This window comes from Notothenia rossii (assembly GCF_949606895.1).
Source record: "Notothenia rossii genome assembly, chromosome: 3".
NCBI classification, from domain to species: Eukaryota; Metazoa; Chordata; class Actinopteri; order Perciformes; family Nototheniidae; genus Notothenia; species Notothenia rossii.
The window spans coordinates 82,204,030-82,223,075 of record NC_136901.1 but is presented as its reverse complement, the minus strand read 5'-3'; the positions used below and the strand labels follow the sequence as shown (position 1 = coordinate 82,223,075).

The following is a 19,046-nucleotide window of genomic DNA, read 5'->3' as shown; positions in this document are numbered from 1 at the left end:
ATTTGAGCTCCATACTGTTTCAGAAATAATCCTTGATGTGGTTTAAAACAGGATGGCGTTTTATCACAGCAGAATTTAACTTTATCTCCGATAGAATTCTGATCAGGCATTAGCTCCGCCTCCTCTTTTTTTTTTTTCAAGCTAAGGACCCAAAATCTGTGTTTCTCTAACAGGGCTGCAAAAGAGGGGTATGAGCAGTAAGAGGCATGGCTACAATGGTTGATCTGTTTGGTATTTTTTTACTTCACTGACATGTTTTGTATAGGTATGTGCCTACAATATATTTTTCCAACATAGGTCCACTATAAATAAAAATAATATTTCAAATAAGGCCCCCTAACTCTTAGGATGTACAGCTGTTTTTAAATCTGCAGGTCAGCATGTAATTTAGCAGATGAATGGATATGAGGAAAAATAAATGGTCTGTCGTGAACGTGTGCAAGAGTTTACCTCAGAAGGAATCAAATTTCCAATGTAGGCTCTCCTAAGTCTATTTATCCCACATTCTTCAGCCTTTTTCTGCCCTCTTGCTGGAAGCTAGAAGCCTGGCTACAATACTGTCTTTGTGTCAATGTCGTCTTGGGGGCAGTGAAGTTTGATGCTTGAGTAAAGCTGATGGCACATTTGGTGCCAGGAACCAACCAGTTTGCTGCAGAACACAGCTGCCTAAATGCAGCACAGTGCCCATTTTCTCTCGTAAAACACATTTTCTTGTACCAGAGGACTCGCAGCATTTCTAAGACGTGTGGTAACATTGTAGAAACAAACAAACATGATTTTCGTCACTTCTTCTTGTGGATATACTGGTGGCAATGCATGAGTGGTGATGGAGTCAAGCGATTCTCCGGCTGTGGATTATGGCGAGGCAGTGCGTGTTGTTAACAATATTTCAGCGGTTCAGTGGGGTGACAAGTTATTTTCACTCTGACCCATTGCCATCAATATTCATGCTGAGGGAAAATTCTCTAGCGTTAGGTCTGGTCTTCTTTTGGATTTAGCCTAATCCGGTTTCCAGAACAGATGCTGCCATCACCAAGGCACCTAAAGAAACTCCCACCTCCCACATGAAAACTATTGCAAACATGGCTCTGCATCTCAAAACACATTGGCCCCAGTTACTTTTGATGGTGTCGTGTCACTCCTCCGCAACTCATTAAATGCAACCAAGTATGGATACACTAGTACGTGAGCTGGGACATTATGAAGCTCACTTAATGAGGTGTGACTTAATCTGGGGAGTCACCTCAACCTTTCCTGTCTAGATGATCATCTGCTAACCATCAGTCAGGGGGCACGGATGTGAGGTAAGGAGGAGAGAAAATGTAGAGGTAATTAGAAAGAGAAGGATTAAGGAAGATAGAGGTCAAAGATAACTAGCAAGAACCCAAAAGACAGAGATGTCCCCATCTTCCGGACACATTTCCGAGCTGGCTGTCGTGCGGCATAGAGGGCAGTGGAGTTAATGACATTTTTCACTAGGGGCTGAGCAGGAAACACACCATTCATTGATCTCAAAATGGAAGACACCAAATACCAGTGCAGTCACTTTAAACCTAAAGGCTCTCTGCTCAGCAGAACCTTTTTAAATGCCATCCTCTTTCCCCCTCTGACGGCTTCGTGGATCAGCTACCTGAACTCTTTTGTTTGATTGCAAAGGGCATATTGACACAGCATGGCACACTCTTACCAAGTGAGAACAGGACTGTGTGATATGGCAAATTACTCAAAAGAGACAAACAGTGTCAAAAGCTCACAGGACATATAGTCATAAATGTTGTTCAATGAAAGAGGAAATATTGACTGTGAAAAGATTAAGGCTATACCTCTCTGAGCTCTTGTTAACATTTTACGAAGATAGTTGTTGATAAATTCCAGCTCCCATTTAATATGTGGTAATTGAATTTGAATAATTCATGACAAAAAAGATGTCTCTGTAAACACACAGATACATTGAGCATGAGAACTGGGTCGACCACTCTATACATTCTTGCTTTAATGCATAACACCGAGTCGAGCTGGCGCATATGAGCTCATGATTTATGGAACGTATTCACCCGGTCTATGTTGAAATCTTTTGTCCAGAATTAATCATTTGACCTAACTCTCAAGTCATGCAGTTTATCTAACGAAAGAAGCAGGCTGTAATATCACCAAACACAGCAGCTTTATACAAAACCACAAAAAAAGAATGAAAAAATAATCAAAGCATTAGACACACATCATTCCTTAGGGACAGTGAGATTGAATGAGAGCATGCACTGGCTGTTACTCATTACTACTGGCTGACAGGGGTAATTGAATTCTGCCTAGAAAAATAAAAATCGGTTTATTTCTCGTCCTTTCTGGTGAAAACATGACGGCGAAAAAGGCAGCTATGAGCGGTTTGCTGTGCCATTTTTGAATACCCCCTTAATGCACACAACAACAAAAAAAGTACATCTGTGCTAATATAACTGTTTGTGTTGGCCTATGTGTCTCTTAAAATTTGACCTCAATATTTGTGCTTGTGCTGTTAAGAATTTAGTTTTTCTACCAACACACTCCAAAGAGCATAAAAAGCATTGAATATATGGGTGTCCATCCAATATTTTTACAAAAGCTAGGCCGCAGTCATATTACTCAAAGTTGAAGTGCTTGTTTTTGCCACTGACATGCACACGTATTATTATTAAGTGCCTGACAACATTATTACTGAAAATGCGTGGACATCAATATTTAAAATCGAGGAATATTAAAGAAACGTTGCCGATTTTCAGCCGTCTCTTTGTCACTGCAGTGCAGGCAGCATGTATGTTACTGGCCCGGGGGTGCAGTGACACAGAGCCGAACATAACTATATGCTGAGCAGGGAGAGCTAGCGAAGAGACGGAGAGTGCGACTACCGACACTGGCAGAGCGGCACCCGTCACGTAACATTAACTGCCGAGCGAAAACCACAGTGGCAGTCAGCTCCGCATGGCAGCTAGCTTGACAGCTAATTTACGTGACGCAGCCGAATAACAGCGCAACATTCCTTTGTAAAAGGGGCTGATATTACTGACCTATAAGTGCCTGGGGTAGCACACTTTTCGTTTAACTTTCCCAGGGTAATGCTACCGTCATTTAGTTTTCAATCCTGATATCCTATATTTTAACCATCTCCCTAACTGGCAGTTACAGACTAGCTAGTTAACGACGTTAGCTTTAGCATGTTCATCGGCTCATTCGGCTTTTTAAGTGAGATACAAAATAACACTAAATAACAAATTAACTATCAACGTTACCACAATATCGCTGATGGACTAGCAGTTGATGACATTTATTAACAGCTTCACAGTTAGATGACAATGTTTTCTGCTTACCTCCTCCAACTTTCGCCAACGGTCTTGCTTGTCTCAACGATCCTCTCTCGCGACGATGATGGTTAAGTTTACGGTTACGCCCAAATATCGCGAGTGCACACAGGATGCAGGGAAAAACCTTTCCCGCCAGATCGCGGTCAAAAATAAAACAATGGCAGAGGCTGGTAGAGTTCTCTTAATACATCCATGGATGTGTCAAGGAGCTGTCGAGAATGTAGCATGCCTTATTGTTCAAGCCGTGTTTGTCGTTTCACATCTTTACAACCGTGAACATTTAAAAGTAGATAGATTTTTGTCTCTTTTACATTAGTTGGTATCCAGTTTATTGGTGGTTATAGTGCCACCTTCTGCTCTGGAGTGGGAATCATATATAACCTAATCCCTTTGTCTCAGTTTATCTCAACATGAATGAATCTAATAAATGTGAAGTTGTTGCGATTCATGCAAACCATACATGTTTTCATCACGTTCATCTTGGAAACATGAAATTATTACGTTGAAAATACATGTTACATTTTATTTGATGTAACAGCCAGCCAAAGTCCTTTTTTTGAGTGTAGAGAGAAAGACCCCATTGTGTAATGTTTCTGATGTCTTTCCCAGTATCCTCATGGTAACATAGCCTAAATAATACAATTTGGACTATTGGGTTGGTTGCATAAAGACAGTTGAATTAATTCAGCCTTGACTAGTTTTAAGGACAGTCTGCTTTCAAAAGGGTGAGATAATTAAACATGTTTTCAACAACTTTAGCTGAAACTGAAGAAATGTTTCTGATAATAGTGCAGTTGGAAGATAACAGTTGTCAAGTGTTATCTTTTAAGTCCACCTTTCTTATTTGAGTTGAATTCTTGTATGATCATTATATTTATATCCTTCATCCTTTTAACAGCGGCTGACTGAATGCCGTTTTTTTTGCTAGAAAATAACAGTGCTTAATGAGCAAACTCTGTTGTTTTCCGGAGAAGAAACCTGGCTTACTTCACTAAATGTGTCAAAGCTGTTTACTGAGTCACTGTAGATATTTGCTCTTTACGGATGAAATGAGAAGAGTAATGTCATAACTGCAGAGCCCTTGGTTTGAGAATAGAGTTCTCCTGAGTTCACCGTGGAATTTCAAAGCAATTTTGAGTTTTGGAAAAAGGGAATGGAACTCTGGCCTTGGTAAACACTTGTATTTACCTCTGAAATTATGTTATGATTGCAGTTGAAACAGACTTATTGGTGGGGCAGAGGAGAAAATAATTTGATTTGGAAGATATTTTCTAAACGTGTCCAAGGCTTTTTGAGCTGAACTATGCAACCTCAATTTAGCTATATACATGGATGGATATTTGTATGTATCTGTATGATTGAATGCAGCTCTTGTCTTCGAAACCATGTGCACAGTGAACGGAGAGTTTAGCAACCTAGCAAACACATCAGATCTATGTGGAGAGATGAAGAGGCGGTATTACTAAAAGCAGACAGAAATGCCATATTAGCATTATATTTTGCTTTATGTAGGGCATTATTTTACTTTTGTCATCTCACTGTGCTTTTCTTTTGCAAGGTTTAAGGGCACCCAACTGAATAATAAGCACTACCAGGTGTGTATGCTAGATCTGAGTGGAATGAACACAAAGTATAACATTATCTTCAATCAAATACCACGATGAATATTGCATAGATATATTTGAAATATATACTTCATTAGCTTTTTTGAAAATAATGTGTTTAAAGGCAAATATGTGAATAACTTAGATTAGGTAAAATCAAGACTGCTAAAATCTGAATATATCATCACATTGTTGTAATTCAGCCTTTTTAAAACCAGCAAAATAAATGTTTGGGATATTAAAATATCCATATATCTAAGAAAATATCTAGTCTGATTGCAGGGTTGTTGCATTAGACTGCATTCGTTTCAGGTGTATCTAATAAATTGGCAAGTCATGTATATATGCTGACCTATTCAAGCGCTAATTCAAACAACTGAGGAAAAGCTCTCATGGAAAAATCCTTAAAGTATCAGGGGAAATTTTCCCCAAAAAGGAGCCCAGTGCTTATATCATCTTTAATGAATGGTAAACCTGTTTGACAGACTGTAACCATTAAAAGCTGGACTGCATATTAACATTGAACAGGTGTTGTCAGTGTCTCCTCCAGACGCCAGTCGAAAGCAGCCTGAAGGGAGTCTATAAGATCAGGAATAAACGACCCAGCTGTGCACAACAGTCATACATTAAATATCATTCTCATGCACATTTTTTTCCATGACTCTGTACACAGCTTGTGTCTAATTATGGAAGCATAATAGTGTTTGCTCTGCTGTTTTCCTTGTGTAATGAATCTTTCGGCTGTGTGTTGATCAAACCCAAACCCCATTCACACCCTGAGAAGCCTCAGTTATTTTTTAAAACATATTTTTTGTCAACAGTGTGAGCCAGAGATTATACAAATATTTGGGTTGAGTGCTTCTTTCCAGTTTATTTATAGGATTAGACACAACGGGAGCCAAACCTGGCCAAATGCAGGTACCATGACAAAAAGGTAAACACACTGATTATTGGATGCCACAGTATCACTATTAACAGCTCTTGAACACACTACAGCTTCAACTTAATGAGTGGAACCCCACTTATTTTAATCAATACCTTAATCACTTGCAACAAATTGGACAAGTACTCTCTTGCTGTATTTATCTTAAAACAGAGTGTTCCTTGAGCCTCGGGGTCGACAGGAATGCCTCCCATCCAGGGACGTGCACAGGTACGGGCTAATGTTGCCGGGCAACGGCCCTTTTGCAATTTTTGGCTGACCTGCCCATCTGGAGAGAGCAAGAGGTTTATGTTCTTTCTGTTGTGGCCAAATAAACATGATAAGCCCACAATTAGTATTGTACCGTCTTGCTGCGATAAAACACACCTTGTCAGTGCTGTCATCTGCCCCCAGTCACGTGACTTTGTTTACAATCTGACAGCTGAAAGCAAAGGACAGCCCTCCGGCCTCATATGGCTATGGTGATCATACCAAATGCCCACCTGGCTTTGGTGGCAAATCCCAGGGTAAATCTGTCCCCGGCAATGTCCCCGTTTTTAAATATGCTTGAATTGATTTTGAGTTTTCTCATGGCAGTTAGAGTAAGGGACAAACCAGGGGACTTTAATTCCTCTTGACACCGTTGGTTATTTACACCCAAAAATCTAAATAGGCTATAGGCCTACTTGTTATTGTGCTTCTGTCTCTCTGTGTATTTTACTCTGCTCCGTAAACTCCCACAGCTCTCTCTCTTTTCTTAATCAACCTCTCACTGTTGAACAGTTCACTGCCCCGCTTCATTGTAGGATTTCTGCCATGTATCTACTTCAGTTTGACCATCTCTGTTACTAAGTTATGGACTACTAAATAAATAAGTAATTAGATACCGCACCATTAATGCGCTCATAGAGAATGATAAGAATAAGAATAATACGTATTGAACTGGTTTCATTACTTAGTGAGTTTAAGGTCATTATAGAAGCCCTATTTTATCTGCACAGCAGTTACAATGGTCAAACTACATTAAAACATAATTGTCGCCATTTTTTCTTTAATAGTTAGTAATATTAGATATTTTAATGAGATATGGACCGCAAACTAAACATTTCCCTGGATTTCATTTAGAAAAAAATTCAAAAGGTCCTATGTTTTTTTCGGGGGGTGGGGCAGGGCCCTTTTTCTAGTTGAGAGCAATAGCCCCTCCAAATGTCTGTGCACGTCCCTGCTCCCATCACAGTCTGCATGCTAAGCATTGGTATTGAACTGATAACATCTTTGCTTCTCCTCCTCCAACTGGCAAGCTACAGAATGACACCTTCTTGAAAGCTCAGCCGTCAAAAGTTTCTGGACAAATTACCTCGCTTTTTGGGTCATTTATCGCTTGGCTGCAGCTTAAAAAGTATCATTAAAACCTTAACCCAAACTCTGTGGAAGAAGCATTTTTCCAAATGATAGCTAATTTGGCATTCGTCTCAGGAGTGGGGAGCGTGTACACTGTCTTCTCTTGTTCGCTTTGAGGGACTTGCCGTAAGGGAGTTTGGCTGCATCTCTCTGTGTGAAAACGACATCCTCTGCTGACAGTGCACTGGTGCCTGAGCTCGACTTCACAGCAGACCGACAAAGCAGGAGTTTTGTCAGCTACTGTACAGCGCCAACCGACACAACCTGAACAGTTCGCCCGCACTCCGCATGTGTCTGAAGCGAACAAGTTCTTCTAAAGCCGCGAACCGGGCACGTCGCGAGGGCGGGCTCCCGTGCCGTAGCTAAAAGGTCCCGCTTCGGCTGGCGGCTCTCATTGCAGTCCAGTCTGCCGAGCAGAGCGGACTGACTGAGGGACCAGCCTCGTCTCCATTCAAGGATTTTAATTCGTACACTTCGTCCTACGACCGACGCCTCCTCGCCTTCTGTGGACAATGTTTCTCTTGCAGTACACAGGTACATGTCTCACTTTTTATCCTGCACGTAAATACGGGCTTTTATTTCAGCAGAGAATTGATTTTCTCTCCACTCACACCGTCAACTCATACTTGTGTTGCTGCAGGCTACAGACTGCAGTTACTGCACGAGTTGTTTGGCGTTTTGCCTAATTTTATCGCCCATCTTCGCGTTGTTTAATACAAGTTATAACAGCAAGCGAGGAGGTTTTTCCTGCTGTGTTTAGTCCGTAATTGTCGGGCGTATACCAGCTGTTGAGACTGCATTAGAAGAGCCGTGCTGCCTCGCTCCACTGTGGCACGGTTGCTTTTTCGAGTGTCTCAGCAATTGATGTGCCATGGTGTGCTTTATGGTGATACATGATCATATATCTTGTCCTGTACACATTTTACACTTGAATATCATTTCAATAGACACAAGTGGTAGCTGTTTTCTTGACTGACACACGCGTACTGCAGTTTTTTATGGATGAAGTTTTTCAGAATAGATTTGATCCATGCTGAAGCCGGATTACTGCTATTGAAATGCCTATTTTTCCAAATCCTAGTCAATCCGGTTTATATTCTATGGGCAGCATTATGGATCTCTGTGAGTCACATTGTGGTGGATAGGCCTATCATGCAGGGGCAGTTGTTTGCTGTATAAGTTGTTAAGTGTGTTTGCTCTGACGTCCAACTATTAGGATTTTCGTGTCATTTATTCTCGAATAGCCACTACAGGGAAATAGCTGGATTTAAATGGGACATTTTCTCCGGGCTCACAGGATCTAATTAAGTGAGGATGCTGTTTGAACTCTCGCATGAACCTGCTTACGCTGCTTTATTCTCGCACTCCGTTTACCAGCTTCCTCTGTTTATAGTCAGGGTAAATGTGCCTATGATGTCCCACAGCTTCTCTGTTGATGTGTTTGTAGCCTAATTGCTACTTTCCTATAGCACATAAAAGCAATGACTTGTCAAAGATGACTCGTGGAATGAATTTGTCAACGCAGTGAATATACTGACTAAAAATCTACTGAAACCACTTTGTTTGCTTGTCATTCCTTCCATCCTTTTGGAACTTTAGTCTTATGAACTTTAACATAGTAACAGATAGTAAAGATGCTTATAAGCACAGTAAGGTTGAATTAATTTCGAAATGAAGCGTTTTGTTTGGCTAAACGCTTTCAAGTGCAGTTAATAGAATCACTCAACAATGCATAACTTATAATAAATGTAAAAATATAACATATAGTCTGATGAAACATGTAGTTTAGGATGGATAATGACCTTGTGCCTTTGTCCAGAGGATGAAAGTTAGTTTATATTTGTGATCTGGTTAAAAAGTATGTTACACTGGTGTTTTTCTTGCGCAGACATAATGGATCAGTTCCCTTCTCCTCTATTTCCTTCCCTTCCAGACACACAAACATGCTTTGAATCAAATTGAGTGAATGGGGGAGAGTGCCTCCCTATGACCACTGGGAGAGAAAAGGTCCATCAGACCTTGTGACAGCCATTTACCTCCACACTGCACCAGTCATCTGATCCATTGGCAGAGCATCCTTAGATTGCCTTTAATGGTGCGAGGGAGGGGGGCACTTTGCTTAGATCTGTCAGTGAGGAGAGATTTAAATGTTTTACATGGAGTGCTTGAAAAGGATCTTAAGTATTTCAGCTCTCTTTGGCATAGCATGATAGTGCTCCAGAGCAAATTTAAGGATGAATAGAGAGTGTACTACTGTAGAATAACAGGATATTTGGAAGCTTTGGAGACTCGCTACATTTTAATTGGTTGGTGAATGACAATTTATGGTAACTTAGTGGGATTTTAATAGTAGTATCTGTCAAGGAAAAAACGAAACAAAAGTTGACAACAAATAAAAAACAATTAAATGAAAAATCTGAGTCATAGATTACCCTTAAATGCCAGTTTTGCATAATTAAGTGGTCTTATAGGAGCCTGAATTAGTGGAATTGTATTTTTCAGTCTGACGTACAGAATTGGAAGAGGGTGGATCCATAATCACTATACACAGTACAGCTTATTATTCTGTTTAAAATACAGCCCTATACAGGAAACTGGGTTTGTCTTAGGACATAAAAGGGATGAATTGCCACCCTGACAAACACAGCATTGTAACTCTAATCCTGCCAGACAACATTTACATAATAATCTAGTGCCTATTAATTTGATAGTGAGCATCATTCTCAATGCTGAACAGAGGCTAATATGTGTTTGCTCACTAACAGTGATTATTTATATAATGTTGTAGTTATCAAGAACCAGGACAAATACTGTGCCAAGTGAATGGAGACCAGCTAATGTATTTGTCTGTGTGTTACAATGACAATCACAAGCAATTCACTTGTCTAGATAACACAGTTTGCGTTCATTTCATCCACCCTTGATACCAACTCCCAGAGCTGTTCACTGTCTGAGCCTGGCCTTATGTATTCATCCCACTGCACAAAGATTAGGGCAAAGTTGTCTTACTGTGCTGATAGGCAAAGCATTTATTGTTTCATACTGGGACTTATGACCACCAGAGGTACAAATACCAGCTTGATTCTTTGTAATCATCTATCTCTGTTGGGCAATGAGCACATTTGTAATGTGCTGCTGGTGCTTGTTGTCAAGCTCTAAGAAAATGATAAAAATACAATTTGTATTCCTCCATTCACCAGCGTTCATGTCTACTTTCCAAATTAAAAGTTTGCTTGGACCTGTTAAGGTAGATGTGGTATGTTACAATCCGTTTTTAGAAAACAAAAAAAGTCATAATGATCCATAGTTGTGGGCAGCACTGTGGAAAACCCTGCTTTACCGTCAGCTCTCCATAATTGATTTATTAACAATGCTTTACAGAGTTCCTGATTGGGAGAATGATGTTGATGCTTCTTCACCCACTTTTTACAATATGCTTGGCTGCTTCACTTGGTGCTGTCTCTCCAGCAGTGACGTGCGGTGAGGTTCAAGGCTGGTGAGGCACTGACTCTTTCAGAGTCAGATTTACAAATATTATATTTTGACCTTAATCGAAATATTCGGCTATGTTTAAAAGCTTTTTTAGTCTGATGCTTCGATTCATTTTAAACAGACGGTTCAACAAAAGGATACCCAACATCTAAATATTGGATTGTTCTTTCTTAGTAAGATCCCATTTTCATTACAATTGTGGTCTTACCTTGACTTGAAGATGAAGTCCATGCTCTCCTTCTGGACAACAATCTCTATTACTTTTTTGTAAAAGTCCTCCTTATCTTCCTGTAATTTGAAAAGTCTAGTTTGTTGTTTGTGTCTACCGTCTCTGCGTAGAATAACAGTAGCAACAAGAACCTGTGGGCCCATGTGCGCCCCCTTCAGTGCGGCAGAGGTTATAGCTGCCTCTCCTGCTGCTTTTTTCATTGCCGTTGTATGATGAGACCAGCGAGCCTAAATATCATATATACGTTAAATAAGTTATTGAGAGACTATGGATGGCGAGGATAAATGTAATAAAGGGGTCTACAAACATTACATTGGTGACCTACAGTGAGATGGTAACAGGCATGCGCTTAGGGCCCGCGCTCCAGCCAATTTCTGTGGGGTGACACATTCTGAGGTGAGGCAGAGCTCATCTGTGCCTCACCTCACCCCACAGTAACTGGCTTGAGCGCGCTCACAAAATAAGTGCCCGCGCTAAATTAGTGCCCGCGCTCCAGCAAATTACTGTGGGCTTACGAGAGGCAGAGCTCGTCCCTGCCTCACTTCTCATCGCTACCCGTAGTTGTAGCGGAGCTCGGCAAATTTGTTGATTTTGACTTTAGAAAGCGATTGGAATCATTCATAAAGCACATTTACAACACAGATCAGTGGAGACATTTTATTATTATTACTATTTAGTTTTTCTTTAGTTGTTTTTCCGTTACATTGGAGTATGACAGGTGAGGCTCTGCCTCCCCTGCCTCCCCTGACCGCACGTCGCTGCTCTCCAGCGTACCATCTGTTGGGCTGATGTTTTCGACTGTTGGTGTAGTAACTATTGTTTCATCGCCTCGCCCTAAATCTTTTTGTCGAGCTAATGTAGGGTAATGATGGTTGTTCATTTCTGTGTCTAATGCTCTGTTGTTAAAGCCCTCCAGAAACCTCATTTGACTTGGTCTAATTGTTCAGCTTTATAATCACAACTTCAGCGTTAAAGTAAGGCTAAAATGTTGTTCAGGTTGAAGAAAAGTATATTAGCTTTTGTGAAAGATCCCTGTGATGATTAGTAGTGTTGGCAGCAGCAGCAGTTCAACCTGCCATCTGGTATTGAGTAGCTAATGGGGCTTTTCCACTGCAGGACCTAGTACAGCTTAGTATGGTATGGTTAGGCCAGGCTCACTTTATGCTGCGTTTCCATTACAGTTTACCAACTGGGGTAGTAACTATAGAAACACAGTGTAGGCGGGGGCGATCGGCTGTTCGGTGGGTAAAATATGTTCATTTTGTTGTAGTTGTAGCCCCCTTGTCAGCGATTCTCTCTGACCATTCAGCAGTCGAGAGTGTTTACTTCACTAGTCTAGCATATTCAGCCCGGTTGTTGGCCCGGTAAGAACCCTCGATTTTGGACGGCCAGAAAAAAGGTGAAAAAGTAGCCCTGAGCCGGAACTACCCCTAGTGGAAAAGCAAAAGAAAAGCTAGCCTGGTTTGGCCCGGTTAAACCGTGCTCCGTGCTGCAGTGGAAAAGCGCCATATGAGTTCTTGGCAGCGCAAAGACAACCAACTCTGGGGCTCCAACCATATCACTGACGGAGCTCTTCATTTCTAATCCCTTTCATGATAAGCATCCACGCAGGGAACCTTGAAATTGGAGCTAAGGACTTTGCAGCTGAATGTTCAGGAGCTACATGAAAGATGAAGTGAGCCATCAGCCTTATTCTGCATTTGCTGTATATGAGCTGTGTGTGTGAGATGCGATTGTGACTTCAGTGCTGCTGTGGTAAACCCTGCTGACAGTTCCTTTTGAGCAGAGGAGAATAAAGAAGCAGTTTGAAGAAGCTGGATTATGCTGTTCACCGGGGAGTTGCTCTACAACATTTCCAAATGTTCAGATCTGCTCTTGAATAATGACTTAAAATATGTTTTTATTCAAATCGTTGCTATTTTTGTTTTCTCGTCAGTTGATTATTTAGCTAATCCTTTCAGCTTTTAAAGTAAATTACTTGGGTTTACAGAGCTAACATTAATAATATAACTGTGTGTGTATTTGTGTATGTGCATGATGTAAAAAGTGTGTACTGTGTTTACTGTAAGTACCTGTATAAAAACGCATGTGTGTGTTCGACAGAGTGGAAACTGAATTTATATTAATAAAGGTCCATCTTCTTCTTCTTCTTCTTCTTATTTGTCATATGACAAGTTTAGGTCTTGAAAGTTACTAACTAACTAACTGTTAAAACCTGTTAAGCCCCAAGGTCCCCGCCAGGGACCCTGTTTTTTTTTTTCAGGACACTGTGTCTCAGGGGATCTTAATATTTAAGAACCTATTAATGTGTTATACCAGATTAACGGAAATAATCTCAGCTAACTGACGATATAAACTATTTTTACCAAAACAAAACACAAGTCTCATAAGAAGCATCTAAATGACCCCTTAGCGAAAAATGCTAACGGACATTGGCACAGAACTCAAGATAAAAGTACCCTTATTACTTATCGTAGCTGCACATACAAGATATCCGATTAAAGCTGAGTTTCCACAGATTATTTAGGTATATAATATCATCACTGAGTGATCTGAACTTGCGACAGGGGAAGCAAAGACAGAAACCACAACACGTACCTTAACGTAGCTTCTAGGGCAGGGGTGGGGAACCTTTTTCCTCTCAAGGGCCATTTCAATTTTTTCAACATCCTCCGAGGGCCGTACAAATTATTGACCTCTGCTTAAAAATACTAAAATCACAGCCTATTAATTTCGCCTTTCTTTCATGCCGTGCAAAGAAAAAGCAACCTCTTAATCCAGATATTTTACCATGACTCGTGCACGGTGTTGCATGACCACCAAAACAGAAAGTATATTGGACACAAGATGTGTGCAAATGTGTTTAGTTTCCTATCCATGTGGACATGATTTAAGTGGGGGGGGGGGGGAGGACCTAACCTCCTCTAGGGGGGTCCTCACCTCCTCCAGGGGGGTCTGGGGGTTATGCTCCCCCTGGAAGATTTTTTTTTAAATGTTGAAGTTATAAGCATCAATCTGGTGCACTTTGAGAGCAACATTAGGAGATCTGTGGATACATCTCTAAACATCCATATGAAACGGAACTGTAAGCAGATTTATTTTTCTTTATGGATATTTTACAAATCACTCCCCTTTCAAACTGTATTCTTGTTTATTAATAACAACTTGTATTTACTGTCATTTAGTATTTTATACCTGTTTACTTTATTCTCTTGTTTTATTTTCTAACTATAATGATCATATAAAGTTGTGTCTTTACCTCACTGGTTGTAGAAAAAGCTTCTTATATTCGTTAGCATAGCTAGCTAACCAGATGCTAATAACAACAAAGTTATTGACTGTATGATCAGTATGACAGATGAACAGATCGCCACTGGGTTTACAACTAAAGACACAGCCACGCAAAAACTGCGGCATGTGTACGGCTCCTTATGGGTACTGCAATTTTTGGAAGTGCCGAAGCGACGTTCTGGTGCTCTCCGTCAGAACTGCACCCCTGTCAGACGAGACATATACCACGTGATGACACGTTAGGCTCGTGTTGTGTTCAAGGACCCTGACCTTGGCCAGGAAAAACAGGCACTCGCTTGTTTAAGTTTTTTGCGGTCTATATTTCTTTAATTTTTTTCTTTTTTACGTGTGTTTATAAATTACTTCGAGGGCCGTACCAAATGGACTCGCGGGCCGTATACGGCCCGGGGGCCGGAGGTTCCCCACCCCTGTTCTAGGGAGATAGTCTCACCGTGGCTGTTAATCTGATCAAAAGACGTGTTCAATGGCATTAAAACGAGAAAAAACGCGGCTGAATCGGTTAATCCATAGGTTGATAAAGTTCCTGGGCAATAATTGGAATTATTTATAATCCATAATTCCATTTTTATGTAGAAAATCGCAGAGCAAAAGTTAGCTGCTAATGGTAGCCACCAGAGTGGCTGTTGCTTCCGGTCTTGGCTATGCGGCAGTATAATACACACACATGCCCAAATAAGGACTATGTGGGAGTTCCGCTCGATTCCATTGGCTCTGACGGTTAGAAAGAGATGTCACATGTCAAAATCCAGCAGGGGGAGCCGGAGATATGAAAAATCCACCCAAATGGCCCTAGAAGAGGTTTTTTTGTTGCTAAATCTGTCTAAAAATGTCAAATATCACTTGTTTTGCATCAATCTTGATACAGGGTACTTATTATATGTTGTACTTTGGATTCCTAAAGCTTTTAGTCTACTAACCTATCATCCAAGGTTAGTTTTCACTATAAGTACAAAATATATTTTGGACGGACACTATAATTTACAGTTTTTTACCATGTTCAATCTGAATTTTCTTTAAAATAAAAAACATCTATATTGAATCTGACTTTTCTACATCCAACTGACAGGTTTATCATTACTTTGAGACATTTTTTTATTAATTTAACCCTTTTAGAAGGGAAGATATGGTCATTTGTTCTGGGAATGTCATTTTCGAGCCTGAAACCTGAAAAACAGGCTCGGGGTTTAACAGGTTAAACCATTGCAAGTCAAAAGGAAAAGCACAACATCTAAACTTACTTGAAATACATTTATGTTTTAGTAATGAGGGAATCTGTAACTTTTGTATGTACATGCGTAGAAGTAGATGTATCTGCTTGACTATCCACCTCAATGCTTTAGGGATAAAATAATACAACAAAAATATGGCATTCACCTGAAAATGATGTTTTCCCACGATACAGTATGGATATGAGTTCTGGTTATTACTGTGGATTTTTTTCCTCCTTACCAGTGGGGTCAAGAAAGCAACTAAAAGTAGAACAACTCGGGAATGATAGATCACCAAAGGGATGTGGGACACTTCTGCTGTACATCTCTGAAGTTACCTGTGTACACTGCTGCCTCAGAGATTGTATTACAATAAATGTTCCGCCTTAGCACCGGATGATACATTGAGCCACTAAATCTCACTTTTGTGTCATTTTGTGGTTTTCTTATTTAAATACAAGAATCAGGTTGCATATGGTGTGGATTTATTTGTGAGGAACCCATATTTATTGCCGGAAATTCTCTGACATTTATTACATTTTTGCTTCCAAGAATATATTGCTGTGTAGGAATTGATGTCCTTGGTCCAAATCTGCTTTCCACACATTGATACGTGGAGCATTTGCCCCATAGAGAGAATAGAGGAAGCAGAGGCCGTGGTTCAGTGGTTTGGACCAGAGGACAGTGGTGTCCACAGCTATTGCTTGTCTGGAAAGCAGCCATCACTCTACTGTAATAGAGACTGAGAGCCCATTTATATGGCTCTTACTTTGGGAAGAAGGAATGGCTTAAGGGGAGGGGAAGAAGCATGAAAACAGAATGGTACCAGAATGAATGGACAGAAAGTAACCAAGAATGCATTATTAATAGAGTGGTAGAGGTTCTCTATATGCTGTCTGTCTTATCAGGGCTTTTTGTCTGTTAGTTACCGGCTGAAAGCAAGTGCATTGAGTTATGTCTTCAAAACTAATACGTTCATATTCTCTGAACCTTTCATGAGAACTTGTCCCTGAAAAGGAAGTGGGAAGAGTTGGGGTAACCCAGCTATTTTCCATTTGCAAGAAACATTTTTTAGGTGAATATCACTTGGTGTTTCTTTCCATTTTAGATCAACAAACACACACTCACAGATCCCCAATGTGCAGAAGCTTTCATTCCATGGGAGAACAAACTCTCTCTGAAATGTCATTGGAACTGCTCTGAAAGGTTTGGTGTTTAAGCTCAAAGGAAGCCCTGTACTTGCATGTTTACTGCACTGAGCCTGGCTAAAGTCAGACCCCTGCTGCTGGATAAATGGAAGCCTTTTTCTGCACTCGGCACACAATACATGCCAATATTAGTTCATTTCTTTGCATCTTTCTGAGGAATTGAAAGTCTGCATTTACGGGAGGATGATTCAACACCAGTCTCACATTTTCACTACTAAATGGGGGGGTAGTTTCAGTTGGGTTAGTTTTTAAATTATAGCGCCGTGTCTATTTTGGACCTTTGGAATTCAAGTTGAGGTTGGCATGCGGGTCAACTTGAAAGCTGTGTGTCATGGTTGTGGCGAGTTGAATTGAGGACAGCAATTCCAAGTTCAAAAGTCAGACACTTGACTTTCAGGAGGAAGTTGTTCATTTCCTTAAGCCTAATTGATTTTCCCGAGAACAGAATAGCTTTGTTCGCAATCTTGTTTCTACCTTTCAGTACCCAATTTAGTAGCTGAATGGTAAATGACTTTGGCAGAATCATCAGCTTTTCCTGTGGAACAGCACCTTTTTAAAAGTTAAGTGTGTGTGTATATATATAGATATATAGATATATATAGATATACATGTGTAAACTACCCGTTAGGCATGCCTACCGATTAAGGTCAATACATTATTTTTCTTAAGTCCTAACGATACATGACTTTATTCATTCCGATTCATTTGAACAAATCTAAATCGTTTGCACAGTATTTCACAATTGGCTAAATGTGCTGCTTCTAAATGAAAAATGAAGCGTGACACATTCCCAGTTGTTAAGGAATAATGTTCAGTTGCTGCATCTCAGAGGCAAATGTCCCCAAGATCACTGGCAACAAATCCATGCCTTTATCTCCTTACCCTGTATTATTTTTCAGAAGTCTTTGTCAGCAAGTCTAAATTTCATGAGTATAGTAATCACGTCAGTAAATCGGAATATATCTATACCTCTTAATTGCACTTTGATTTCTCTCTCTCTCTCTCTCTCTCTCTCTCTCTCTCTCTCTCTCTCTCTCTCTCTCTCTGTCTTTGCCAGCAAACTAAACTTTTGTTTTTGGCTTCCCACAACCCAACCACTTCCCTGTAGTGCTATACATCAAGATAGTTATTTAGATGATCTGTCCTAGATGCTGATTATTGTTCCTTCTTGAGGCCATGGCCTTAAGAACATATGCTGACAACAGCTGACTTTGCATCATGGCACTGAACAGAGCCATTACAGACACGGAGGTAATTGGATTCACAAATCAGCCATGGCTCTGGGTTTATAGTGGCACTGAGCTTCATGGGTCATATTTCAAATACTGGTGGGCGGTTTGTCAGACAGGAGGCTCCGTGGTAACGAGAAACTGGTGCAGGGAGAGTCAGAGGAGCATCCGAACTCTCCTTTTGCTTCAGGGAAATCCATGGAGAGAAATACAAAGATAAAAAGTGGATCCTGAAATGTACCGCACAAGGTCTTGTCAAATATTATAGCTCTTAGGCGCAATGGACTGAAACAATAGCGTTTTATTTGTTATTGATAGAAGTTGTCCTTTTCAGTCTCTTGACCTTCCTTCCCTTTAACTTTCATTTATCTGGTTTCCCTTTTTGTGCTTTACGTACGACTTGTGCCTCTAAACCACTTATTCTAAATATATCTATTTCTTCTCGCTTTCTCCCTTGTAAACAAATAACATTTCTTATGAGTCACAGGGAGGTTGATGATAAAGTGTGTGTGTGTGTGTTAGTGAGAAAGGATGGGAGAAAAAGCTGAGTAGAATCTTCTTCCTGTCTTCCTCACCTAGAGCTGAAACATACTGCAGGTTTTCCGTCATGCTTTCTGTGCTTGTCCCTACATAAGTCAGAAAAGTAGATCGATATGAAGATGAATTATTCTGTCCAAGTCATGGGGCCACACCAACAACCTACATTTTTCAGGCCTCTAGTGAGTGTCCAAATGCTTCCCTGTCTAACGAGCGTTGAGCTTTAGCTTGTTAGTGTGGTCTCTGGACCGAAGCTGTGCTGAGAGAAAATTGGGCCAGGCTCCAGAGGTACAGTAACACGCTGAGTCTTCAAAGTAGCCCTGCTCAGCAGAAGCAACAGGCAAACCAGGTGTCCCACAACATTTCCCCAGGCCCAAAACATCCTCCTGGTTTTCAGTAGTCGTGTTAATTGATCTGAGGTGTCTGAAGGGAAGGGGTACCCAAGGCTGTAGTGGATTTATACTTGTTTCTCTTTAAATGCATTTTTAGATGAGACATCTTCTTATATGGATCTATTTTCGATTTGTTATAGAAGTCTTTTCAAATAAAAACTCCAGACTCAAACAACT

General features: G+C 40.5%; 1 protein-coding gene across 11 annotated transcripts in view; it reads left to right on the top strand.

The window, feature by feature from the left end:
• LOC307031982 (ecto-NOX disulfide-thiol exchanger 2-like) overlaps positions 1–19,046 on the top strand; it is a 193,265-nt gene that overhangs the window by 49,108 nt on the left and 125,111 nt on the right. Inside the window, exon 1 of one of the 11 annotated variants that reach the window (XM_079669626.1) lies at positions 7,452–7,796. The exons of 9 other annotated variants lie outside the window; for them this stretch is intronic. In XM_079669626.1, the coding sequence (XP_079525752.1) occupies positions 7,775–7,796 (22 nt within the window). In that variant the 5' untranslated portion in view covers positions 7,452–7,774. Of the gene's footprint in view, positions 1–7,451; positions 7,797–19,046 lie in introns of those variants that run through there. One more of the 11 variants, XM_079669634.1, reaches the window with a different exon arrangement.